The sequence below is a fragment of the Apodemus sylvaticus genome, chromosome 14 (assembly GCF_947179515.1).
Source record: "Apodemus sylvaticus chromosome 14, mApoSyl1.1, whole genome shotgun sequence".
NCBI lineage: Eukaryota > Metazoa > Chordata > Mammalia > Rodentia > Muridae > Apodemus > Apodemus sylvaticus.
Genome location: NC_067485.1, coordinates 17,626,899 through 17,651,252, shown reverse-complemented (window position 1 = coordinate 17,651,252; position 24,354 = coordinate 17,626,899). Strand labels below are relative to the sequence as shown.

Here is a 24,354-nt window from a genome sequence, read left to right as displayed (position 1 = left end):
ACACTCCTAGCCTCTCTCTTGCCCCCTCTTTGGCTCTCCTCCTCTCCCCCCTCTCTCCACATGGTCATGTCTGGCCTCTGCTTCTCTACTCTCTGCCTTTCTCTGCCTCTACTGCCCCCTAAACTCCCTTCTCCATGCCCTGAATAAACTCTATTCCATACTATACTGTCTTGTGTGTGTCTGGTCCCTCAGGGGGAAGGGATGCCTCGGCATGGGCCCACTGAGGCACCCCCTTCCCCCACACCACCGTATACCATATTCTCACACCTCTTTCTCTTTTTATGATCACAACAGTAGCTTCATCAGTTTAGCAGCTGCGAGCAGACTTTAACCAGACAGCTGCTCATGCCAAGGCTGCAGCTTCCTTGTCTCTATGTAAAACTCTCATATGTAAAATTCAGGTCCTGCTTTTTCTAGAGCTACTACTAGGTCTCCTGAGAGAGGCAGACTCATAGACAGGTCTACCTTGCTGGCAGGCGGCACGTGGAAAAACAGGCTTCAGTGTAAAACCAAACTCAAGCTATCGTGCTACTGTTACTACGATTTTATTTTTTACTATTCCTTTATTTAAAGGAACTTGCTTTTCAGTGACTACTCTCAATCATCAACTACCTATGTCTTGTAATGACTGAATGGAAAAAAAAGGGTTTAAAGTTGATGTAAGTTATAAGAGTCTAAGGAAGTGAAACAAGTATGTAAATATAAATTGTGAAGGTCTAAGGAAGTGATTTAAGGTATGTTTAAAAAACAGACTTAAAGATGATTCATGGTATTAAGACTTCAAAAGTTCAGAGTTTAACGTATTAATGTAGTTCTGGTAAGCTATTAATCTAGCTTAATGAAACGCTGGCTACCATTATCGTAATCACAGGCTCAAACCTCCTTTGGTTGTCTTCTAAATATAGACTCGAAAGTACTTCCCTTGGTGCTGAAATATACCTAAATATCTATATATAATATTCTCTAATTCCCCAAACTCCAAAAGGCAGTCCAGTGGGCTCAACCTGGACTATAGGAAGATGTCTAATGGAGGAACTTGCGAAGCTGGTTCCTATCTACTAAAAGGAGTCATTTCCCTTACTTCTGGCAGAAGGAACATAGGGCTATCTGTGGTGCCTATTAGCATAGCAACTCTCCTGCTGGCCTCCAGGCTCACAGGTATCACAAGTACCGTTTACCCATTTTAGAGTCCAGGCTAGCATCCTTCCAGAGACCTACCCTGCTCAACTCCCTTCAGCTCACAGGCTTCTCTCCCCTCCCCCACCCTGCTCAGCTCCTGCTTCTCTCACTGTGCTCTCTCTATTCTCTCTCCCTGGTATTCTCCCCTCTCACAGATAGCCCTGGCCAGGACCACTCTGCTGGCCGGGTTCAGTCTACTTATTTCTCTTCTGCGCTGGACTCTTCTAGATGCTTCTGGCTGTTTTCTCTCAAACCTACAATAACAATCTTCTTCCCTTTAACTATACCATAGAGTGGTTCTATCCTCAGTTTATACACCCACAAGCCAACAGAGATAAATGATTCTTGTCCAAGCATGCATACATGATGCTGGGGATCCAACACAGGGCTTTGTGCAGACTCACAAGTGCTCCCCCACTGGCTATGCCAGAGCACAGAACTGGCTGAAGGGAGGTGCTATAGCATAACTAGGGAGGGGTTCTATAGTACACGCTGGATCCAAGAGTGGCCTTCCTGTATCGGTGTGGCATCCGGTGTAGCTGGAGTGGACTGAGGGAACCAGCAATAGAGGGTCATGTCAGGAAGCCATTCAAAGATCATATAAGGATGTGCAGGCTAAGCAGTTGGCCTCACAGTTTGAGGGATGATGTCTTGGGGTTAGGATGGGCTTACAGTGATCTGTTATGGTTTGTCAATTCTCTAGATAAACAAAAGAACTGAAAGCTGAGTCTCGAAGAAGCAAGGGCACACTGTGTGTAGCAGCATCACATAGAGTAACAGAGAGGTTGAATCCATTCACAGGTCTGCCAGTGGATGAAAGCAGCAGCCAAATGTGGCCCCTACAAAGGGCGGGATAACCAGAGAGCCGACAATGCGGTTCGTTATAGAGCCTAGAGAGACCCTGGTTTTGATCCCCAGCAAGACAAACTGGATGTGATAGTGTGTGCCTATCATTATAGCACTTGGAATATAGTGACAGGAAGATTGGTAGTTCAGGGTAATCTTTAATTTAGGAGTATCTGGCTGGGCTTCAGGAAAATGAAGCCTCCAAAGAAGGGTTGGGAGTTGTACTGGCTGGTTTTGTGTGTCAACTTGACACAAGCTGGAGTTATCACAAAGAAAAAAAGCATCCCTTGAGGAAATGCCTTCATGAGATCCAGCTATAAGGCATTTTCTCAATTAGTGATCAAGGGTGGGAGGGCCCATTGTGGGTAGTGCCATCCCTGGGTTGGTAGTCCTGGGTTCTGTAAGAAAGCAAGCTGAGTAAGCCAAGCGCAGCAAGCCAGTAAGTAACATCCCTCCATGGCCTCTGCATCGGCTCCTGCTTCCTGACTGCTTGAGTTCCAGTCTTGACTTCCTTTGGTGATGAACAGTAGTGTGGAAGTGTAAGCTGAATAAACCCTTTCCTCCCCAGCTTGCTTCTTGCTCATGGTGTTTTGTGCAGGAATAGAAACCCTGACTAAGACAAATTGGTATCAGTATAGTGGGGTAGTCCTGTGACAACCTGACCATGTTTTGGGGAGGACTGTAGAAGGACTTTTGAACTTTGATCTAGAAAAGCCATTGGGTGTTAAGAGCTCTGTGGGATCTTCTGTAAGAGCCTGGAAGATAATGTTGAGAACAATGCAGAAAATGGACGCCTGGCTTGTGAAATTTCAGAGGGAAGATTAAAGACTCTTATCAGGGCTGATGCTGTTTTGATTGTAAAGATTCTGTGGTTTTGGTTAGCTGGGGACGAAGAATCCGCTATGATTAACAAGATACTAGAATTACTAATGTAAAACCTGTACATTACTGGAACTACTGATGCTGGCTAGCTGGAGCTAAGAAATTAGCAGTGATTAAGAAGAGACCAGCATCATTGAGGTGAAATCTTCTGGGAAGTGTTTTCTGAGAGCACAGAGGCTGTGTTCCAGAGGTAGCCAAGGTTGTACCTCGTGCTAAAGCAGGACTTGGTGATATTTAAGAGTCACCCAGGTGGTACTGGTTTTGAAGGGTCCTGAAGAGCAACTGAGGCTCAGCACTGTGAGAGGCCATGGGAGGCCATTGGTGAAGGTGCAGCCTTGGTTGCAATTGATGGCCCAGGACTGAAGGGGTCATGCAAAAGAGCTGAGGTTTGGCACCATGAAGAGAGCCTATGAGAGGCTATTGGTGAAGCCTAGTTGCAGTGGAAGACATCGGTGTTTTGGAGATGCCAGCACCTTGAGATGACCACCAAGAACAGCAGCAGTAGTGGAGTACAGGCAGCTGGAGCCTAGAAGACAAGCTGTGTGCTACAAAGGGCAGGGCTGGAGAAGTGACCCAAGCCCTTGGAGGAGCCTAGAAGATCATGAGTGGATCCAAGACACTGGATGGTTCAAGTTTGATTTTGATTTTGATTGTGACTGTGCCCTGATATTTTTCTCTCTTGAAATAAGAAAGTATTTTAGTGGAGCCCAAATTTAAAAGAGACTTTGAATTTCAAAAGATTTTGGCTATTTTAAAAGGATTGAAATTTTGATATGTAAAGACCATGGGACTTTTAAAGTTATTTAGATTTGGGGATGAATAAGAAAGTAAGGGTTAGCCAGGCCGTAGTGGCGCACGCCTGTGATCCCAGCACTCTGAGAGGCAGAAGCAGGCGGATTTCTGAGTTCCAGGCCAGCCTGGTCTACAGAGTGAGTTCCAGGACATCCAGAGCTACACAGAGAAACCCTGTCTCGAAAAACCAAATCCAAAAACAAACAAACAAAACAAAGAAAGTAAGGGTTAAGGCTTAATAGCTATGTGTTTGTGTGTCAAGTTGACAAGGGGTCAATTGTACTGGCTGTTTTGTATCAACTTGACACAGGCTGGAGTTATCACAGAAAAAGGAGCCTCCCTTGAGAAAATGCCTCCATGAGATGCAGCTGGAAGGCATTTTCTCAATTAGTGATCAAGGGTGGGAGGGCCCCTTGTGGGTGGTGCCATCCCTGGGCTGGTAGTTCTGGGTTCTATAAGAGAGCAGGCTGAACAAGCCAGGGGAAGCAAGCCAGTAAGAAACATCCCTCCATGGCCTCTGCATCGGCTCCTGCTTCCTGACTGCTTGAGTTCCAGTCCTGACTTCCATTGGTGATGAACAGCAATGTGGAAAATGTAAGCTAAGAAACCCTTCCCTCCCCAGTTCACTTCTTGGTCATGATGGTTTTGTTTTGTTTTGTTTTGTTTTGTTTTGTTTTGTTTTGTTTTGTTTTTCGAAACAGGGTTTCTCTGTGTAGTCCTGGCTGTCCTGGAATTCACTCTGTAGACCAGGCTGGCCTCGAACTCAGAAATCTGCCTGCCTCTGCCTACCAAGTGCTTGGATTACAAGCATGCACTACTACGCCCAGAGGGTCATGATGTTTTGTACAGGAATAGAAACCCTGACTGAGACAGGGTGTAGGAGCTGGGATAGCTGTGTTGGTGTGGTGAAGGTGGTCCCTGCTACTTTTGTAGACAAAAGTGGGGCAATCTCTTGAGCCCACAACCTGGCTAGCCTGGGCAATGCAGTAAGACCCCCATCTCACAAACTAAAGACCCACTATAGTACAGGGTCCCTGATGACTTCAGACGATTATCTCTTAGGGAAACTGAGGCAGGAGGATATGAATTCAAGACTAGCCAACCACTTAATGAAACAGTGTCTCAAACTGAAAGTTAAAAGAGGCTGGGGCCAGAGGGACAGCTCGTCAGGTAAAGTACCTGCTGCCCTTGCAGAGAACCTCTGTTTAGTTCCTGGCAGCCACATGGTTCACAACTGTCTATAAGCTTCACTCCAGGAGATCCTGTGCCCCTGCCTGATTTCTGTGGGCACCAGGCACATGTGTGGTACACTCACATACATTCACACAAAACACTCATACAGATAAAAATAATTAATATTTAAAAAGAATTTTTATACACCAAATTGTGGGAGGTCCAGCCTCTGCCATCTTGATTACCACCAGAGGTCAAGAACCAGTGGTTCCTCAGAAGAACCCAGAGCCTTTTGCTGTCCATCTAAACCCTGGTTGGTAGACTGAAATGTGGCAAAGCAGACCTGACCACAGCAGAGCTGAGGCCACAGGACCCACAGAATACTGCTCTGAGCCTGCCAGCCTACACACCACTGCCCTTGACCTCTGACCCTGGAAATTTGCAGAGCACAAGAGCATCAGAACAAAGGTGTCCACAATGTACTACCTGAGAATGCAAAATACCCAGTGTCTTTTTAGCTGGTGTGGGGATGTATATGCATAGACATACATACAGATACATACATAGCATTCATTAGAGGGACAGTGTGACTTCTATCAGGTGTATGGTTGTTTATGTAAAAAATTATAACCATGGCGTCAGCAGGCAAGGAACACCTAGGTCTACGGACAGCTGTGCCAGCTTTCTCTTGTTTATCTCTTCAGGCTCTTACTCACGGTTCCTTCAGACCTCCAGAAGGAGACGGGACAAAGTTAACTTTTCTCAATGGCCAGAGATAGGCCATATCCCAAATTGTGGGAGACTATAAGTGTGTATGATCTTTTAAAACCGTGTGTGTACATGTGAGTGCAAGTGCCCACAGAAACCAGAAAAGGACTTTGGATTCCATGAAACTGGAGCTACAGGGGGTTATGAGGCACCCAGCAGGGACCCTCTCTCAGTGCAGTATTCCCTCGTAATTGCTGACCTCTAGCCCTCCTCCTAAGGGATGGATGGGATACGCATGTGCTATGGTGTACATGGAAAGATCAGGTCAGCTGCGGGGGTTGATGTGGCTTCTGGGGACTACCAGGCTCTGTGGCAAACACTTTTATGCACTGAAATATCTCACAGCACTGCGTGAGATCTACTCTTAATTGGCCAAGACAAACTCTGGGCTCTAACGTGAAAGAGAAGCCCGGAGCCTAAGATACAGTGAACTCAAAATTATAAAGCACCTCCAACCAGGTATGTATTGTGTGCATGCATATAAGGTTTTGGGTGACAAAGCCTTTCCCTCAGAGTGAGGCCTGAGGCCAGTAAGTTGGGGTCTGTTTTTAGTTTCCATTTATATATTTTTAAAGACAGTCTTACTATGTACATCAAGCTGGGCTTGAACTTGCCATGTCCCTCCTAGCCCCTGCCTTGTGGTGGGTTGCTGAGATTACAGCCCCAGAGGATGGTGAGATGGCTACCTGTATTGCTGAAAGTACTTTATTAGTATTTTCCTATTCTACTGTGCAAAACTGTATCTGCTTAAAATGTCTCAGAGTCTCTTTAAAAGAAGCCTGGTCATGGCATGGCTTTTGGGACCTCAGTTTCTTTCTACATAGCTCTGGCTATCCCAGAACTATGTAGAGCAGGCTGGTCTGCTTCCTAAGTGCTAGGATTAACAGAATGTGTCATCATGCCTGGCAGGGCTAGCTTTTATAAAACTGATTTGACAAAGTTGCTGGCTTCCAGGTGACTATGATGGTTTTGACTTGGAGAATGAACGCCCAACCACATTATGTTCTCTAAGGGCTCTACCACTGAGCTGTGGTGGGGTTTAGGGTTTTTTATTTGAGATATGGGGGACATGGGGTGGGGGCGTCTTGCTATGCAGTCCAGGCTAGCCCCCTCCCCAACTCCCAGCTCAGAAGTGAGCTTTCTGCCTCAGCTTCCCGAGTGACTTGGACTATGATTGTAAACCCAGCAGATGTGATGATGGCTTTAACATGTCTGCCACCTCATGTGCTTTCCCACACCAGTGAAACCCAGCTGGTTAGGGGGTTTCCTGATGAACAGGACATGGGAAGAAAGAGACTTTCAAGGCAAAAGACTGCAAAGTACTACTTCCCATCTAGAACTCACATCACATCTCACCTTGGAAATCAGCCTCTAGGCTATGTAGAAACTGGGGTCGGGTGGGGGAGGGTGTCTGTGGAAGGAAGACTATTCCCACCAAGGCTTCAGAACGTCCCATTGACTGACAGCAGCAAACACAGACCTGTGAGCAACCAGAGCTCAATGACTCTCATGTCCCCAACAAGCTCAGAACTCCAGGGGTTGATAATACATGATCGGTTTTGCAGTAACTGGATTCAAGGATGTGATGGGATGGCCAGCTGGGACAGTGGTTTCTACTTTAAAGTGAGTTCCATTTATTTAGACAGGGTTTCCCATAGCTCATAGGTTGAACCTACTATGTGGTTGAGGACAATCGTAAAGTTCATCTCCTCCTCCTCTCCCTTCCTCCCAAGCCCTAGGATTACAGGTTCCAGCAAGCCTGCCTGGTTTGTAGGATGCTGGGGACTGAAGCCTTGTTCTGCATGACACACACGCATTCTGCCAACCGAGTTACACTTCCAGCTACACGCTATTTATGTTTTATGCAAAGAAAACACATCTATTTCCCTTATCCACAATTTACAGATGAAGTCCTGGGGCCCCTGCTTCCAGGCGGTGTGTCCATGCCCCAGGAGATGATAACAAGGTGGCTACCTGCATTGCTGAAAGTACTTTATTAATATTCTCATATTCTACTATGCAAAACTATGTCTGTTTAAAATGTCTCAATCTCTCTAAAAGAACCCTGGATGTGGTGACTTCTTTGGGATCTCACCCCAGTAGCAGTTCAATGAGCAGGTCCTGTAACAGCCACAGGGGTCTCCTCCAGGAGAGACTGTTCCCCGCTGGGCCCCAGCCTTCAATGTCAGCTAGGCTCCCAACGGCCCCCTATACCTGGAGGTGATTGCCCTGACCCATATCAAGCTGGGCAAATGTTGAGTTGCAGGCCTCTGGCTAGTGGGGTCACCCTGGAAGGTACACTTTGGGCCTTGTGGGATTTCCAGGGGCCAGCCCCGCAGAGTTCATTGGGTGGACCATCATGTAGGTGCATGGAAAGTTGGAGGAGCCACCGGGGCCCGGAGTTCCCATCCTGAAAGTCCAAGGGTCTTTGTCCACACTGCGGGCCACACAAGACTGCTCTCTGATGTCATTGGGGTCTCTGTGGGAAGAAGAGGCAGGAGCTGGGAGAAGAGTGTCATAGGTCTTTCTGGGCTTACCCAAGGTCTTCATGGATTCAGGCTAGACCACTGCCCAGGCAGCCATCTCCTGTTAGAAGTGCCACCCCCAAGCCCTGCCACAAGATCTTCCTAGATCTGAGCTCTCTTCATGCCAGTTCCCAGAGAAAAGGAACTTGCTAGGGATGTTCCAATGTCTGTGGGAACCAAGGGACCCAGGGTCTGGGGATGTCCCAGGCCAGAAAAGATGTCCTCTCCTCTCTGGGATATGTCCCCTTTGGAGGCTGGGCCACCTACCTTCCCTTCTATAGCCCCAGTTCCCTTCAGCTCCCTCACAAACCAATTCTCCAGGGTGATGAGCTGGCCTTGGCTACCCGTTGACCCCATTCCAATCTCTAGCTTCTAGATTCCAGACCTCTGCTCTTTTCAGATTGCCTGGCTACCCACCTCTTCACACACATGCCCCTCTCTTGAGGTACTGTCTCCCTTTCCTCCCACAGGTAGACTCTCCTGAGCAGTCGCTTCCAGCATTACCTCCTGGACGCATTCCCAGACCAATGCTCTCTCCATCCCTCCCTATGAGGAAAACTACAGGTAGCAGAAATTAAGCAATGCTTTAGTGGTTCTGTGAACACGTGAATGAAATAACGAGCAAGTGCTAGGGTTACAGGCATGTGGCACCAGGCACAGCTTCCCCAGAATTGGGAACTGAACCCAGGGCTTCAAGTATGCAAGGCAAGCCCTCTGCTGCCTGAGCCTTTATAAAACATATTCCTATGCCTCTGCATGTTTCTTTTTTGACGTTTTGTTGTGTAACTTTGGCCTCCCTTGGAAATGACATTCCTCCTAAGAATTAGCTGAACTTGTAAGGAACTGAGGGGCATAGAATCAAACTACTTGACTTAAACAATCCACTCCTAGAATTAGCCCAAAGATGCTACCCAATAAAGAAAAACAGCCAGGTATACATCTCTAACAACTCAGGAGGCTGAGGCAGGAGGTTCCCTTAAGCTCAGGAATTCCAACACAGCCTGGGAAACAAAGCAAAACCTAAAGCCAGTCAAACAAAAAGAATCAAGGATAAGATTCAAAGCCCTCAGGTTGCCATGGTAAACAGGACCTGTCATCAGGCAGAGAGCGGAAGGCAGAGCCAGTTCCCTACATGATTCGATGGCACAGGAAAATGGATACTTTCTTTGAAATCATCAGACCTGTTACATCATATGTAACAGGGAGCCATACAAGGTGGCTATCTCCAGGCCTCAGTTTCCTCTCCTACACAAGGACAGACGCAGTTATGACGATGATGGCAGGAATTCACTGAGCTCTCGAATGACCTCAGGGCAGAGTCACAGGCCTGGCCTCGGGATGTCTAGATGGCATGGGGTACAAGTACCTCGTGATTCCAGTCAAGGCAGATGAGCTATGAAGCGGTGGAGACCCCACAGAGAGGAGCAGGGGCTCTGCTGCCTGAGGTGAGCAAGTAGGGCAGAGAGCAGCCTCAAGCAGGCCCGGAGCTCACATAAGCCCACGTTCAAAGTGTATCAGGAGAAGCCGAGTGCAGCCGCGCAGGGCTCTGCTGCCCAATAAGCCACCAGAGCCAAGGAACGTGCAGGGCTGCAGAGGGGCAGAGGGCAGCCCTCCAGGACATTTATGGAAGTGTCTTGCTGGGCATGGTGCCAAATGCCTATAATCCCTGCACTTGGGAGGTAGAAAGAGATGAATCCTGAGTTCAGGATATCAGCCACATAGTGTGAGGGCAGCTTAGGTACATGAGGCCCTGACTCAAAAAAAACTATTTTTTTCTCTCTCAAAAAGAACATGAGTTCATTGTGAACCAATAGCAAAGAAATGAACAGAGAAAGAAGAACTGGAGAGCATACTGTGGCTACTCCGCAAGATGCCAGAATCTCAAGTCAATACACTACCTAGTAACCCCCAAATTGCAGCAGATCCAGGAGGATCACTTTGGACTCTTAGCTCACCATCAGAACCCCCTCATGCCCCGACAGTAAAGGGACCTAAGGCACTCAACCTCAGCTCAGAGGCCACAGGCGTGTCTCTGGCAGTCTGTGACTCTGGTGACGTGGTTTGCATGCTTCCTGATGCTGTGACCTGTTAATATAATCCCCCAGGCTGTGGTCTGATCCCAACCATAAAATTATTTTCATTGCTACTTCATAACTGTAATTTTGCTACTGTTATGAATCAAAATGTAAATATCTGTGTTTTCTGACCCTGTGAAAGGGTCAGAATGACCCTTAAAGATGTCATGACCCGCAGATCAACTGGAACTGCTGCTGCTCTGATTTGGATGAGAAATGTTCCCCACAGGCTCACATATTTGAACACTTAGTGCCCAGCTGGTGGCGCTGTTTGGCGGTTATGGAACCTTTGGAGGTGCAGCCTTCCCGGAGGAAGCATACAGCTGGGACTGGGCTTTGAGAGTTTACACTCTCTCCACTTCCAGTTTGCTCTCTGCTTGCCATGGGCAGCTGAGAAGTAATCTCTCAGCTCACTCTGGCTGCCTCTGGTATCAAATTAAGCTTCCTTTTGGAAGCTGCTTTTAATCTTGGCAACTAATGATTACCAGAGAGGTAGAAGACTCCACAGACGACCCATGATAAGAATTCACAGCTCAGTGTCCAGTGGGCAGACACCAAAGAGACAATGGGTTTGTACTGGTTAGGTCTTTTGTTTTGTTCTGTTTTTCAAGACAGATTCTTGGTTGTCTCAGAACTCCCTTTGTGCTTTGTAGCCTAGGCTGGCCTCAAACTCAGATATCTGCTTGCCTCTGTCTCCCAAGTGCTGGGATCAAAGGCATGCACCACCATGCTGGGCTTTTGCTGGCTAGTTTTATATCAACTTGACATAAGCTAGAGTTATCTGAAAGGCAGAAACTTCAACTGAGAAGATTCCTCCAGAAGATCTGGCTGTAAAGCATTTTCTTAACTAGTAATTGATATAGGAAGGCCCAGCTCATTGTGGGTGGGGCCACTCCTGGGCTAGTGGTCCTGGGTTCTATAGGAAGGCAGGCTGAGTCAGCCAGTAAACAGCGCCCCTCCATGGCCTCTGCATCAGCTTTTGCCTCCTGTTCCTGTCCTGACTTCCTTCAATGATGGACTGTTATGTGAAAGTGTAAGCCAAATAAACCCCTTCTCCTACCTCTTGCTTTTGATGATGGTGCTTCACCACATGAACAGAAACCCTAATTAGGTCAGGGTATCTGTATGAGACCTCCAGCCTGAACCTCAGGAGCCCACAGCATGAAGGACAGAAGCCTGTCTCCACTTAAAGAGCCCCAAACCTGATGCTGAGCACAAAGTCAGGCACATTAATGCCAACAGCAACCCTGGGGGTACCTTCCACTCTCTCTCTCATCAAGGTGGTCAGATTCTAGAGTCAGAAAAGGCAAGTCCTGGGCCTGAAGATACGGCCCAGTTGATAAAGTGCTCACCCAGCAGGCACAAAGCCCCGGATTCAGTCCCTAGCATTGCACAGACCAAGGATGCCATCTTCAATCCCAGCACTTGGAAGGCAGAGGTGGGTGAATCAGGAGTTCAAGATCATCCTTGACTACATAGCAAGCCTGAGGTCAGCCTGGGCTACATGAGACCTTATTAGAGACAGACAGACAAACACACAGACACACAAAGAAGGACTGTGCTTTTACTAGTTCAGGAAAAAGATAAAAGTGCATCAAGAGAGAAAGAGCCATCCTGATGTCTACCTGGAGCTAGGAGAGAGTGAAGGAATGTGGAGAGCCAGCAAGAGAGAGGGAGGGGGAAAGGGAGAGGAAGGGGAGGGAGAGGGGGAGAAGGGGAGAGGGAGGGAAAGAGTAGAGGAAGGGGGAGAAGGAGGGGGAGGGGAGGAGGAGGGGAGGGAGGAGGAGAGGGAGGAGAAGAGGGAGAAGAAGAAGGAGAGGGAGGAGAAGAGGGAGAGGGGGAGAGAGAGAGAGAGAGAGAGAGAGAGAGAGAGAGAGAGAGAGAGAGAGAGAAGTAACTTTGGCATAGCAGATAGCGCAGTAGGAGGCACAGGGTCTTGGCAGTTGAGAAGCAGATCCACCAGGGTTCCCAGACTGTGAGGTGGCCAGGACCTGGCAGAGCTTGGTCTGGAGAAATGGTCCTTGGGCCTCTGTACCCCCCCCCCCGGCACACCCCCACCTATGACTTGGGTAACCTACGTGGTGAAGCTGTGGTTGTCATGGGCCTGGCTGTGTTGAATCCCTGGCTTGCCACCACCACCACCACCACCACCGGAGCCGCTGCTGCTGCCACCGCCGCCGCCGCCGCCACCACCACCACCGACGCTGCTGCTGTTATTGTAGTTGTGTCCCTTGAGGCCCAAGTAGGCAGCCTGTACCGTCTCCAGGTCCTCGCCTCTCAGCTGGTACCACAGCTGTGCTGTCCTGGAGGAGAGAATTTAGGATGAAGGGCCTTGACAGACGCCTTGTCTCCCAACAGCTGTGTACACGCAGAAACACCTCTACATAGCCCATCTTAACTCTGGGGGTGGTGGCCCACTGACCAGCAGCAGGACACTATAGGCGTGAGAACAGGACACTGTGCTGTGTGGATGTTAACAGCCAGGGACAGGGAAAAGCACGTGGCCTCCAATGAAAAGCAATTTAGCAAGCAAATGTGGAAGGTTCTGGCATGAGCAGCTGCTGCTGAACTCTGTTTGCTATAATTGCCACAGAACAAATGGTGTTCCTTTTTTTTAAAAAAAAAAAAAAGAGTTTTCTTATTTTGTGGTAGGGGGCACGTGCACCACAGGGTACATGTGGAGGTCAGAGGACAACTTGTGGGAGTCAGTTCTCCCCTTCCACTGTGTGGGTTCCAGGAACAGAATGCGGGTCATCAGACTTGACAGCAGGGCCTTTTACCCACTGAGCTGTCTCACCTGTCTCAACAGCACCCTTAGCAGTGAATAACATGGTGAATTTATGTGTGTGTCTTAACACAATAAAACAATGAGAAAGAGGAGTCAGTTACTACCAGGTGTGATGGTGTACAGGTGTAGGGGTGCACAGGTGTGGTGGCACACAGATGTACTGGTGCACAGGTGTGGGGTAGGCAGGTGTGATGGTACACAGGTATGGAGTTGCATAGGCATGGGGGTGTACAGGTGTGGTAGTACACAGGTGTTGGGGTATACAGGTGTCGTGGTGCACACCTGGAATCCTAGGCCCACATCTGTGAGGACAGTGATACCCACCTGATGTGTAGGGTCATCCATCTGTGGCAGCCCAAAATGCCACCAACACAGCAGACTGACATATGCATATGCAGGTTCACTAAGTGTCCCCTGTACGTGGACAGGGACATGGCAGAGTGGGGGAAACACTGCTGTATAACATGGGGACATGAGTTCGAATGCCCAAAACTTGTGCAAAAAGCTGGGCACACAATGTGAGCGTAATTCCAGCACTCTTACACACAGTCATGAGGTGGAGATAGAATTCCTAATGGACACCCAAGGTTGTTCTGTGACTTCCACATTCATACATGACCAACTGCATGCACACACCGAAACAGAGAGACTACACGCATGCACACTCAAGTGAACGCGCATGCACACACACATGCATGCATGCCCGGTGTCTTCACAGCCCAGCTATATGCCTCAGAATCCCAGGAACCAGGAATCCATGAGGAGAGATGGACCTGTGGGATGCTGTCCCACGGTCCCTGGCACATGTGGTAAGCAACCTCGCAGCCAGCCAGGCCCAGCTTCTGGAAGGACGAGGCCACTGTACCTGTCAGCGCGCCGCTGTTCATTCTTCTGCACGCACTTGAGGAGGCAGCAGGTGAGGAAGGCCATGGACATGAGCAGGATGATGGCACAGCTCACGATGGAGGCAATCACTGCCACCTTGAAGCCGAAGGTCTCGTGAGGCGGCACAACTGCAAGGGAAAAACCACGACTCCTGCACTGCTGATCCTGACCTGCTAGGCCCAGGGTCCTTAGGGTGGGGCCCACAGGAGAGTCCATTTTGGGGGAAGTCAATCAGTCTGTAGTGACTACAGTAACCATTTGGAAAGAATATATTTAAAGGAATTTATCAGGGAAGACATTCTCAAGAAGGGTGCATTTCAGCGGGTTTGACAGGGTGCGCCAGCAGAGGCGTCATCAGTTTTCACAAGGCCCATGCAGGCAAACCCTTCTCAGCTCATCTTCCTGAAAGAAGCAAGAATGGTGGACATGGTCATCTCTGCACAGGGACAGCTGTGTGACCTCAGCTGTCCCTGAGAACAGGTTCCATTAGAGTCTTGGGAATATTCTTTGAAAAAGGTCCCAGGATTGTAATTCAAACAAGCATGGATATACATAATATTCCCACGGGCTATACAGTCCAGGTCCCCGGGCCATTTTCAGCCCCCTGACTGCACGATGACCATCCAGAGCTTGGACTCCAGCTCTCGGGAACAAGACACGCTCCGGCCAATGGTGGATGATGGGCTGTGAAATGGGGGGACAGCTAAGAATCATCCACAAGATGTAAGGGTGCACCCTTTGCCCCCAGGGGACACCTAGCCCCATAAGGCTCATTCCTGGGACACCCGACCACCACCTGGGTTATGTCCTTGACAGGTTAGCCCTGCCATTTGGGGTTCTCAGTTTCTCAGAACCTAGTCCTTACAGACACCCTCATCTCAAGAGACTGAGCCGACACAGGATGGTAGGGGCTCTGGGAAGAACTGTAGTACATACACATGCAAGCATTGAGCTATTTTGAATCTACGCACTAATGTAATATACCAGCCTTTGCCTAGAAAAAGGCCACACGAGGCACTGGACAGTCAAGACAGGTTCTACACATACAGCCAGACAACTAGAAAATGAGTCTTCCTTCTCTGAGACAGGGGATCCAGGGCTGGCACAATCCTGGCCCACTGTACTCCCAATTCCTAGAATTCTTGGCACCTAGAACACCCATCAGAGTTTGCCTGAGGCCTTCATGAAGGAAAAGAGGGTGGATAAGGAAGTGAGTAGGGTTGTTTCCCCACTTCACAGATGACAGAGCACCAGCTTAGATGGTACTAGTGACCAGTCAGGGGCCAGGGCAGCAGCAAGGGCTTGAAGCCAGCACTGCATTTGCACTCAGATATGAGAGCAGGTAACAGTGGGAAGAGAAGGGACAATGTGGGCTAGCCTGTGGCTGGACCAACTACCTTTGATGTGACAGTTTCTGGGGGCCCCCATCTCCCACCCTACCAGCAGCTGAGTGGGGCAGCTCAGGAAGGGGGGAGGGGCATACCTTTGCACACGGGGCTTCCCGAAGACCAGTCAGCAGTGCTCCCATTCCAGGCGCAAGTGAGGAGACCAGACCCCACCATCTGGTGGCCAGAGGGGCAGCGGAATATGAGCACAGTCCCCAGGGAGGTGCCATCTCCACGGACAACTTGTAAGGTGCCTTGAGGGGGAGGGTGGAGCTGAGCACAGGTGCCTGGGGAGAGAGGTGCTGTGAGGCTGGGGCGTGGTCAGCAGAGGGCAGAGAGGCCGCTGCCACAGCCCCCAGGAGGCCCTCCAGAGCTGGGCGCTGACCAGCTCTATATGGTCTGCAAATCTATATGGTCTGAGGATTGTGTTAAGACAATAAATAATAATATACAATGATTAGCTAAGCACTGTTCCAGAGGGATCAGGGACAGAGGGAGGAAGGGAGAAGTAGAGGGAGGGAGGGAGGGAGGGAAGGAAGGAGGGAGGGAGAAGGAGAAAGAAACATGAAAAGTGATCATTTGTTACCTCTTAATAACTGAAAGATAAACATTAACTCAGATGAACGAAATTAGGAAAAGATATCTAGAAAGTAAACAAACCTCCAAACCCTTTGATTTGCAAAGAGATCTTTCCAATGAGATTTAAACATTTACTTTTAAATGTTTCAATTCATTTAAACAATTGAATTTAAATGATTAAATTCAAAAATTTACTTTTAAAATTGAACTAATGTGTAAGCAAGGAATACAAGAGATACAATGGCCGGTAGCCAGGAAAACATGCTTAGCACACAGCGAGCCAAGAAACCTGAATGTCAGCTGATCATTCCCTCAGCAAGGTGGCTAAGATTTTTATTTCTTAAGTGGAGAGTATATGAATGTGTGTCTGTGTCTGTGTCTGTGTCTGTGTCTGTGTCTGCGTGCATGAGTGCAGGCGCCCTCCGAGATCTCCGAGACCACAAGGGGCTGATTCCCTAGAGCTAGGTTGCAGGTGGTGAGTCACCTGAAGGATTCTGGGAAACAAGCTCAGGTCCTCTACAAGAGTAGCAAGTGGTCTTTTGTTGTTGGGACTCACAGAGACCAGCTGCACCTGCCTCCCAAGCGCTGTGGTGCAGGCCTTAATCCCAGCACTTGGGAAGCAGAGGCAGGCAGATTTCTGAATTCAAAGCCAGCCTGATCTACAGAGTGAGTTCCAGGACAGCCAGGGTTACACAGAGAAACCCTGTCTCGAGGGGGAAAAAAAGTGTGACCCACCTGCAAGTGCTGTTAACCCTCGAGACATCTCTCCAGCCCCAGGGTGGCTGAGGTTAAAAATATGAGATGGGGTTATCCCTCTGTGGAACAGCTCTGGGTTCTAGCCTAACACAGTACAACAACTTATGATAATGACGAAAGCCAATATCCCTTGGGGTAGAAAAGTGACTCCCCAAGTTGTAGCGATAGCCAAGCCTTCTTGGATAAAGTCTGGTGAGTATGAGGGCTACACAGAACACACCATGATGCTACTTCCATTCCTGTAACCTCAGAGCCTCGTGGAATGAGCAAGAATCTGGAAAACCCATCTCCAGTAAGAAGCAGAGATTCACCCATCAAGGTACAAAAAGAAAAAAAAAAGGTGCTAATGCACAGCACCAAATTGTAGCAAAATGAGGGACAGCAATGTTGTCCTTAAACAGAGATACAGAAGGGCCAGGGAGATGCTGGCTCAGTCAGTAAAGTGCTTGTCCGGAAAGCATGAAGACCAGTAGCCCAGTAACTCGCTGGCCGTGGGTCACTAGATGACAGCCATATTTTGAATTCTGTTTGTTTTTTGAGACAGGGTTTCTCTGAATAGCCCTGGCTGTCCTGGAACTCACTCTGTAGACCAGGCTGGCCTCAAACTCCCAAGTACTGGGCTTAAAGCTGTGTGCCATCACCACTTCTGACCCTTACTTGAACTCTTGACTCCAGAGTCTCATCTCTCTTCATGGAGTACCAGCTATGTCTCCATAAACACCAGGGTCGGAGTGAAGGAAGCCTGCCTCACACATCAATCAGACTCCACACTCCCCCTTTGCCTTTGCAGTATTCTGGAATATGGAAATACACTATCTCTCTGGCCAAGGAAGTGGATATGGGACTTGAGAGCTGTGGCTACATGGCTGGGCAGACACAGGCCAGCCTTGGGGCTCTTCCCCAGGATGCCAGGCAGCCGCCAACACTTCCCAGTCCTTGATTTAGAGCAACAACTTCTGCATTCTTCTGCAGCTGAGCTAGCAGAGCGGAGGCCCACCCTCACCACCTGCTACCAGTATGGTAGCAGATTGACAGAGTGGAAGCAGGGGGTCGCACGCAGCACCCACCATGGTGCGCCAGCACCCACAGTGGCCCAGCAGCACAGCGCTTAACTAAACCAATACTTCCTCACAAAGGGTCCTCCTGGCTGGTAGGGGTGACCAGTGGCAGCACAAGTATGTGCCACATAGAACAGCTATGACAGACTGAAGCCGTCTGGTGCACCCAAGTAGGGCCAGCCCAGGCTGTGGAACCAGAGAACCTAGATTGACAGTTGCCCTTGTCACCTGGGGATGTCTTACCCTGAACTCGGTGGCTCATCTCCTGCAAATGGAACACCGGGCAGCGTTTCGAGAGGACTGGAAGAAATGTCTGTGGCTCATCAAGGAAACCACCGTCGTCCACTTCCCCTAAATACATCTCAGCTGCAGAGCGGGTGGGGTACCGCGAGGTCCCCGCTTGGTTCACACTATGTCTGTCAACAGCCACATCCGGTGCTTTGGGGAGGGCTCTGCGGGGAGGGGAGTGCTTGTCCTCAGCTAGAGACTCTAAGGCCTTGGTACACCTCGCAGCCAGCCAGTCACGAATCTTCAGAGGCAGATTTCCTGCCCTGTCATTGAGTCTCCTAACTGTGGGGGATGAAGGATGAAGCCACGGACAACCATCAAGGAAAAAGGACCAGACCAGCCCTGCCACACTGGGTGTCAGAAGCTCAGGAGCTTTTGCCAAATTAAAGAGCTAAATGAAAGCGTGGACTACTTCTAGTGCAAGCCCATCACACTAGAGGGATGGCAGCCCAGGGCAGATATGGAAGAAGCCAGGGTGGGAAGCATGGCCTGGTTAGGTAGACTGGGAGAGACTTGGGACTTCAGTTGTTGTCCTGGTCCCAAACGCTACATTTCTAGCCGGTTCTCTAGAGGACTCACAGGATGTAGAGCCCCAGCTGCCAGCTACTGTTCTCCCATTACAAGGACAGAGGTGGGCAATGGGAATGAGCCCTTCCTCCTTGTGTTACTCAAGGAGACTTCCGGCCAGGGAGGCCCAACTTCCTTTAAGCTGAAGGAAACAGAGAAAGTTGCCCTAGCAGGGAATAACCTGGTCTTTCCAACCCAAGCTTCCAGACTCCCCCTCCCCATATAAGAGCGAGATAAATATGTGGGCTGGGTGGTGATGGCGCAAGTCTGTAATCCCAGCACTCTGGGAGGCGGATTTCTGAGTTCAAGGCCAGCCTGGTCTACAGAGTGAGTTCCAGGACAGCCAGGGCTACAAAGAAACCCTGTCTTGGAAAAAAAAAATCCAAAAAACCAAACCAAACCAAACCAAACAAAACAAAATCATGTGGGCTCTTGGATCAGATCCAGCAGCAAGTTTCAGCCCACATTTATTTCACACTGACCTCAGATTTCCCCATCGGCAAAATGGGTATTCTCCCCTACTGGGTCACAGAGAGGGTGGGGCTTCATGATAGAGACACAGAGGCAGGGCTGGCTCACAGAATTAGTGCCTTAGTAGACCTTGAGCCAGTGTCTCATGTACTCCAGACTACCTTGAGTCAACTCCTAATCCTCCTGTCTCTATCTTCCCAGTGAGAGGATTACTGTATGCCAACCGCATCAAGCCTATACCATGCCAGGGATGGAATCCAGGGTATCATGCATGCCAGGCAAGTACTCCACCAACTGAGCTACGTCCCTCAGGACTCTAGGCAGTATCTCAAAACACTCCGAGCACACGCACGCGCGCGCGCACACACACACACACACACACATTCACAGTCTCTCTCTCTCTCTCTCTCTCTCTCTCTCTCTCTCTCTCTCTCTCTCTCCTCCAAGTTCACAGCACAAGGAGCCTCCATCCCATCAGGATTTCTTTCACCCATCTTTCACCCATCCCTGGGCCTGCAAGGTCAGTAACTTCTACTTTGGAATGAACACATCTTCTAGAGGAAGAGGCCTGAGGTCAAGGCAAATACAATGGTGGGCCCTCAGGCTTCCTCAGCCTCAGATGGCCTGTAAATAAATGTACAGAAAGCACCGGGCAGGCAGAGACATGCTGTCAAAGTCTATGAAGCCTGTGACCCCTGGGTGTGACTGGCGCAGATACTCAGGAGGGTAAAGCAAGATAGTGAGTTCGAGGCCGACCTGAGCCACATAAGGAGACCTCTTCAAGGCACACAACTTTAAATCCAGCACCAGGGAGGCAGAGGCAAGTGGATCTCTGAGTTAGAGGCTAGCCTGGTCTACAGAGTGAGTTCCAGGACAGCCAGGACCTCACAGAAAAAAAACCCTGTTTCAAAAACTAAAGGTATGAACAAAAAAAGTACTTCTCAGAGAGAGACGCCTCCCAGACTCAACTTACAGACCCACAGCTATTCCTCCTTGACACCTCACAGACCCTCCCCATGCCTGGCATCTAAGAATCAAGCCCCATCTGCCCCTGCACTGCTCAAAACATCCCTCCAGACGCAGACCTAGCAGGCACACTGTACTTCTTAACTGAGCTGGAAGACACCTGGTGTTCCCAGGAAGACACTCAGCTAAGCTGACAGCAAGTGGCTTTGAGCCCTGTCTGTGCCCGGCCTCTGGACACTGCATCTCCCCCAGTCCTTCACAGTGTCCATGCATCTGACCCTCCATCCTCTGGGCGCCGTTCTGGTACAGATTTTAGGAGCTACTTTGTGTGTGTGTGTGTGTGTGTGTGTGTGCTTGTGTGCATGTGTGTGCGTGTTAATGAAAAGCAATAGAAAAAGAAAATGGCATTAATGCTCATAGGAAAATCGCACATGGTCCAGCCTGGTCCTCCAGGCTTAGGGGATGGAGCGAAGGACAGATGGACACAGCCAGACCACCTGCCCAGCTCATGAGGGTCTGTAGCCTGTCTCACCTGACATCTCACCCCAGTTCACCTGCGGTAGCTCTGTTCCCAGGTCCTTCACCCTGAGGTGCACACAGCTAGATCTGGGAGGGGCATCCTCCTCCTCCCCCAGTCCTTGAGGCCAGCTGGATGTCTTGGGAAAGAGCCTTGTTTGTTAATCTTTTATCTGGAACCTTGGACCACAGGCAGGGCCAGCATCTTCTGTCCTTTCTGAGGCCCATGGTCCCCTCACCCTGACCTTTTTAATATGTTCCTTTTTATGCTGGCAGAGGCTGTGTGAAACAGGGCAGAGGAGGGCAGGCCTCTGGGCGGAGCCAAAGTCCTTGGTTACCAGGACTTTGGTAACCAGGCTTAGGTTTGTGTTCCCACCTGCCAGTGGGTCCTTACATAACTTTTGCTCTGGGTCTGCATCTCTCCAAATGCCAAATGTGAATCATTGGGGTTGGGGGTGGGTGTCAGGAGGGATGGGATTCAAACTTCTTAAAGATGACTGAGGTATCCATACGCAGGCGCCTGGGCCTAACAGCAGGACTCCTGGGCACCAGCAGCCAGGATAACATGTGGTCCTAATACTGAGTATGTAAGGCCCATAGCCTGGTTTTATATCCTCAGGGAAGTCATCTGCTCCCTCTGACCCCCATCTTCCTATGCCCCTGAAACCATGGATCATCTAGGATGGGCTCCACACCACAGACTATGTGTTCTCCCTCCATGGCAGAACAGAGATTATTCTAACTAGGGAAAATGTACCTCTGAATCTCCTGGGGTGTGCACGGCACAGGGAGGGGAGCGTCATACTCACTCACTGGCTATCCCTAGGCCTCTGCTGCTCCTATGATCACCACAGCATGGGCATAGCAGGCTGCAGGCATGAAGCTGAGAGCACAGTCAGAAGGTGCACCTGCGCCAGCCACTGAGCTTCTCTCCTTGTACTTTTCAAGGTCCCTTCTGGGGTTAGCCTCCTGCCACTGGAACCTCGCGTTCCTGGAAAACCTCCCGGACTAAGGAGGTCAGGAGCTGCCCTGGGAGCAGAGCCAAACTCTCTATCCAGTCTAGATAGGAGACCCAAGCAGAGTGGGGGCTGGGGGATGATGACACCACACTGAGTCCGGCCCACTGGAGAACACGGACCTCCAGAATGCCTCCGGCCTGCTCAGTAATGGGCCCATTCTACAGATTGTGGGAACCACACATCCCCATTATTTTATCTCTCAGTTATCTTCTGACAACACCAAACTATCTCCACTTGGCTTCAGGCCCCTTCTTTCCCCTTCTCAGCCCATTAAACAAACAAGACAGGCCACAGGCTAAGGAAGTCCCACTGACTATATTATTCAAAAGCCAAGGCTCTCCCTATACTCAGGGAATCCTGTCCACAGCTTGGGCGCAGGAATACAGCATTCACCTTGTATCTCTCAAGGGAACTGAGGCACAGGGGTAGGGACTCGTCCCAGGTAAGAGAGGGAGGGAGCCTTGTACCTGGGACATGCCTGGAAGCTGCCGAGGACACACTGTGAGGACACTGATCTTTCTTGAAGCCAGGCAGGGCAAGGGACAACTGAGACACTGGACTCTCAGACTTTCTCCAGAGATTCCTATGCAAATGGACTTTTGTTTGCAAACTCAGCAGGGCCTCAGGCCACCCCACAGGATAACCTTAGGCAAGACAGTCCACTTCTAGCTGGTGAAGCCTACTCCTCCAGACTACCATGCAGAAGGTACTCACAAGAATGCCCCCCCTCTCCCCAGCCATACCAGGCCCAGGGTTAGCCTCTTCTAATGCAAAGGCACTCCTGTGGAGTAATAATTTAATTAGAAAGCCCACACTAGCCACACCTGTGGGGCCAGCGATGGGCTGGCAAAGGAAGCAAGCACACTAAGGGTTTCTCTGCGGGTCAATCGACCCTTTCACAGGGATTGCCTAAGACCATTAGAAGACACGGTTATTTACAATAGGATTCATAACTAGCAAGATTACACTTCTGAAGTAGCAATGGAAAACGGAAATAAATTTATGGTTGGGGGGGTCACCACAGCACGAGGAACTGTATTAAAGGGTCGCAGCATTATGAAGGCTGAGAAGCATTGCGCTAGGGTGAGGACAATGCGCCTCCAGACCTCAGCTTCGTCCAGTGCAATGTGGCTAAGCCCTCCACAGAGGCAGGGCACCTTCTGGATGCGCAGGACTGAGCACTTGGGAGAAATGCGGTTTGGGAGGTGTTTCTAAGAGTTAGCAAAGCTGACATCAGCATCTCTTCTCGTCCTTTTGGCTAAGATCAAGTGTAGAAAAACCCTCTTCGGCACACTTAACAACCACTTCCCCTCCTCCCGGAGACCTCTGACCTTTGACAGGCTAGATGCAACCCGGGTCCTGGCTGCTGGATAAACTCAGCATCTCCTCTCACAAGCTCACTTTCCCTTTTGTAAAGTGAGGCTGGAGCAATCAACAAAGATGATAACAACTCTCTGCAACCCAGAAGACACTCCGGATGACTCCCTCCAACCCCGGGCCGCACACCCCGCCAGGTGAACTTCCGCAGGCGTCTGGGACTGCGCGCGCGGGGCCACCGTCGCCGAATCCGTGCAAACGCTAAGAGGTGCCCGCCGCCTGGTTTCGGGCCGCTCGCTGCCACGTTTCGGCTTATTTGGGGTCGCCCACTGGATCGTCGGGAAGTCAAGAAGAAAGTTCGTTCTCGAGAAGGCCCTGGCGGTGCGATGCACGCCCCCTTCCTGGACAGGGTTCCCAGCACAGCAGCCCCTCGCCCCTCTACTTCTCCGTCGGTAAAAAGGGCGCTGAGATCTGCGGCCCCAGCCCTCACCTGTCTGGTTCCCTGGGACCGGCGTTGTGTTCACGACCCGCCCCCGGGGCTTCGCTCGGCCCCGAAGGGTCGCAGACACTCGGCGCATCCTGAGAGCTCCGCAGCGGTCAGTGGAGCCTGCCGAGCTGGAGGCGGGGCCTAATGGAGGGGCGGGTCGTTGGAAGGCGTGGCTGTCTCTAGCCACACCCAGGGCTCGCCCTCCAAGATTCTTGTGTTGAACTTTAGTCAGGTCCCGCCTACACCTTGTAGCAGGCTGGCCTGGCAGAAGTGGCAACTGGACACCTGAGGTGGGGGGAGAAGGCGAAGAATGGGGAGCCTCCAGGCTGATTGTCAGCCCTTGAGCTAGAGCAGTCTATCTACACACCTTTCCTCTCCCAACCCACCTCTGGACTCCAGGGCCAGGCAGGTGACTTTGGAGAGTGCACATCCCAGTAGATCACAAATCTCCAGCCTCTTCGGGAGTCAGAGTTGGTTACACCCACTAATATCTCCTTTTCACTTGAACTTGGGAGTCACATGTGATGTGGCTTCCTTCAGGGTCCTAAAATTGAAATCAAGCTTATGTCGTGAAAGACAGGTCCATCCACAGAACCCACTGTGATATCAAGCCCTCTTCCACCCCACCCCACCCCACCATACTCCGAGACACCAGAATTCCTAGCCACATAGCCAGAGATCCCTGTCTGCCTGTGGAGAGCAGCTGCCTGTAGGCTTGGAAATGGGACTTAGAGGGATCTAAAGTGCCCTTGATTTGTGGGTGGAAGCTGTGAAGGACTTGGGGGGGGGGAGGCACCTACCACCTCCCATAGCTCAGCACTACCCCTCCCCCCTCCCCCTAGTGTTCAGCAGGACAGGTTATTTAGGGTGGGGATGGGATATTTCCTGGGCTTGCAGAACAAAGCACTACAGATAGAACTCTCTACAGAACAACAGAACCATGTTATCTCATCATACAGGAGGTGGGGCCAGAGCTCTTCAAAGTCTCCAGGGAGCATTCTTTTTCTTTAGATTTATTTCACTTTTATGCGT

The 24,354-nt window shown here is 50.1% G+C and overlaps 1 protein-coding gene across 2 annotated transcripts; it reads right to left on the bottom strand.

Annotated features, from left to right (window-relative positions):
* Window positions 1-7,619: 7,619 nt before the first annotated feature.
* On the bottom strand, window positions 7,620-23,460 carry Susd3 (sushi domain containing 3). Of its 2 annotated transcripts, XM_052156867.1 has the most exons (6): window positions 23,326-23,406; window positions 17,935-18,143; window positions 15,397-15,585; window positions 13,894-14,041; window positions 12,319-12,543; window positions 7,620-8,119 (listed from the first exon to the last, which is right to left on the bottom strand). In XM_052156867.1, the coding sequence occupies exons 2-6, from the start codon at window positions 18,050-18,052 to the stop codon at window positions 7,924-7,926; spliced, it is 876 nt and encodes a 291-aa protein (XP_052012827.1). In that variant the 5' UTR covers window positions 18,053-18,143; window positions 23,326-23,406; the 3' UTR covers window positions 7,620-7,923. The 2 variants fall into 2 exon arrangements, with proteins under 2 accessions (XP_052012827.1, XP_052012829.1); XM_052156869.1 differs by lacking the exon at window positions 17,935-18,143 and having other exon boundaries at window positions 23,326-23,460.
* Window positions 23,461-24,354: the final 894 nt, after the last annotated feature.